Raw genomic sequence first — 3234 nt, forward strand, 5'->3', positions numbered from 1 at the left:
ATCGGTCTGTGAATGATATTTTGACATTATTGGCTATTACTGTCATGACATCCGAAGGTACTGATGCGTTGAGCAGGTGACAGTCCGCGGTCGTTTTCAAAACACACTTGTGTCACGGATGCGCTCAAGCGTGCCGTGCACACAAGCTCAGTAGGCTATACTATATTTTCACATTTTTAACAATGCAATTTAAAAGTTTTGATTTTTATTGATAACCTACATTTACCAACAACAAAAAGACTACATTTAGCACCAAAAAAATATGTAAAAAATAAATAAATAAATAAAAAAACGAATACCAAATTTTCATAACGAATACCTACCCATAGAAACGAATATTCGAATATCCGAATATTTGGGTACAGCCCTAGTGTGTGTGTGTGTGTGTGTGTGCGTAATCTCCGAGAGGCTGCCTTATCGGCGGATCTTTAACACTCACAACAAGGAAGCAGCAGACACCGGCGGTGCAGCATTATTCTAAGCTTCCAAGATGCCAAAGCGCAAGTGCAGCTTCACAGATGAACTGCAGAAAAAATTCCCAACTTACCGTCCCGACCCGGTTGGGATATATGGGAGGCTGAGTGCACCGTGTGCAAAGCTGACACATATGATTCTGTGTCTAATAAAGGTGCTGGGGACCTCAAAGTTGGATTTTCTAATACAGAAGAGGTATTATTTAGAACATTATTTCATATTATTTATTTATTTATTTGTCCAGTAAGACTTGAAAAGATAGCTATTATTTTACAAGTTGATTTTTCTAATACAGAAGAGACATTATTTCTATCAGATTTTACATTTATTTTACATTTATATTATTTTTGTACAATTGAAACTTGTAAAAAGATTATTATTTTAGGCATAATAAAAGCAAGTTGAGTAACCTCTGAGAAACCTATCTGTATTTCTGTCTTTGAGAAATATTATTTTGTAATATAACTGAATTTTCTATCCATGCAAACTTTAATATATTACAATTATAAGGCATCTTTGAGTAAACTGCGAGTATCATTTAAGTAGGCTATCTTGTGGCCAGGGCGAGTGTCCTCTTTTTTGGAAATCAAAATATGGTCACCCTACATTTAACCATAGTTGTCTTTGTTTTTGTTGACGGGCAGTGGCGGCTGGTTTTGAGCCATGACTCCTTCTATTCTGGCTCCCAATAACACAACAAGACAAACACATTTTAAGACTCCTGTGTAGCCTACAGCCCTGTGGGGGAGAGGCAGCAGCACCTCCAGGTGATAACATGATGTCATCGTGACGTCGGCCATAAAAGGGTCTGCAGCTGTTAAAAGTCACCAGTCTGTGGGCGTGTTGAGTGTCTGGTTAGTTCAGTAGTTGTTGTCTTGGTACTGAAGTCATACTGAGGTGGACAGTGGTATGTTAAAGGTTAGACAAGTTAACTGTGGTTATACAGGTTAAAAATATACTAGTTTTAGTTGTATGACAGTATTCTGATGGTACCCTTGTGTTTCTGCAGGAGACTCTCTGAGTTATCACAATGGACAGAAATTCTCCACCTTTGACAGAGACCAGGACGCCTTGGAGGGAGGGAGCTGTGCCAGAACCTACTTGGGGGCGTTCTGGTATAACAACTGTCACTCAGCAAATCCAAACGGTGTTTATCGATGGGGGGCTGATGGCACACTCTTTGCTGTTGGAGTGGAGTGGTTTCATTGGAAGGGTTATGACTACTCCCTGAAGGCCATCAGTATGAAGATCCGTCCTGTGCAGTAGTCTTTTTATTCTTTTCTCTCTGTAGTTCATAATCTCAGATAATCTTGAGATGGAAACAGACACATAGGGTCTGATAACATGTTGTTCACTGCATTAACTGCAAACACAATTTACAGCAAATGAAATGACAAAGAAAACATGATAAAAAATAAAAGCCTAATAATAAAATCCTGCAGACAAACACACACTTAGCTTTAAAGTCAAACTAACAGCTCACACACTGATCAGTATCGTCTCTCTTTTGACCTACAACTGAACAAATTACCAACATAATTAAACAAATTTGTAACTTTGACATGTTGATGCTGTTCCTGCATTTTAGCTGGATAAAAAGAGGTATTAGACGTTAAGACCAAATGTCACCCTGCACTGGGTAGTCTGAACACAACGCTTGTTGGAGGTTTGACACACTGATGTGAATCATTATCTGCTGTATGGAGACAATAAATGAGAAACTGAGCAGAATTCTGATGTGAGCTGATGTCTTCACTTTGTCTCCTGTGTCTTTCTGTCTTCATTCTCTTTGTTCAAAAGTTCGGAGGACGCTCACCTTCCTTCCTGTTCTCAAACAGAAATGATGGTGAATCGCTGCCCTCTAGTGGTCACAGAGCTGAACTCAATCTTCTTCAGGGGCGAAAACACACAAAAACCAGAGCAGAGATTTTCCACATAAAAATACAGTGTGAATGCTGATAGCTGAAATCAATTTAGTTTAAATCATTCAGAGTGATAAGAAACTGACATAAACTACATTATATCGGCCTGTTGTCGCCCAAATATCCTCATCACATCTCATGTACACTCTGGTGTTTGTACTTCAGTTTTATATTTGTTCATCGTCTTGTGTTCAAGTAATTTTTTAAATCTATGATGTCACTCTTGAAAAAGAAATTTTTAATCTCAAGAGGTTTTTCTGGTTAATAACAGGTTAAATAAGATAAGATAAGATACACCTTTATTGATCCCATAATTGAGAAATTCCAGTGTTACAGCAGTCAAGGGGAAAGAGTCAGATTAAAGATTTCAAAATTTAAACTTAAAAACTTAAAACTTAAAAAACTAGGCATGCAAAATAAGTACAAAAATACAAGAAATGGCAATAAATAATAACAACAATAATAATAATGAGCAGCAGTGAATGAAAATGAGCAGTGGATAAAGGGAGCACATCTAGTGCAAGTGATTTTATGTGCAAAACAGCAGACAGCTGTGGTGTCATGGTGCAGTTTACTGTGAGCAGTGCTGGTTGTGAAGCCTGACAGCAGCAGGCAGGAAGGACCTGCGATAGCGTTCCTTCACACACTTTGGGTGAATCAGTCTATCGTTGAAGGAGCTCTCCAGAGCTTTTATCTCCTCCTGCAGAGGATGGGAGTCGTTAGTCCTCAGAGATGACAGCTTGGCTGTCATCCTCCTTTCTCCCACCACCTGCACAGAGTCCAGAGAGCATCCCAGGACAGAGCTGGCCTTCTTGATCAGCTTGTCCAGTCTCTTCCT

General features: G+C 39.1%; 1 protein-coding gene across 2 annotated transcripts in view; it reads left to right on the forward strand.

Moving 5' to 3' along the window:
• LOC126399485 (microfibril-associated glycoprotein 4-like) overlaps nucleotides 1-2194 on the forward strand; it is a 9562-nt gene extending 7368 nt beyond the window's left edge. For both annotated transcript variants that reach the window (XM_050059497.1, XM_050059496.1), the window contains one exon: nucleotides 1484-2194. In XM_050059497.1, coding sequence (XP_049915454.1) covers nucleotides 1484-1740 — 257 coding nt within the window. In that variant the 3' untranslated portion in view covers nucleotides 1741-2194. The remainder of the gene's footprint in view (nucleotides 1-1483) is intronic.
• Nucleotides 2195-3234: the final 1040 nt, after the last annotated feature.

Source organism: Epinephelus moara, chromosome 13 (genome assembly GCF_006386435.1).
Source record: "Epinephelus moara isolate mb chromosome 13, YSFRI_EMoa_1.0, whole genome shotgun sequence".
Classification (NCBI taxonomy): Eukaryota; Metazoa; Chordata; class Actinopteri; order Perciformes; family Serranidae; genus Epinephelus; species Epinephelus moara.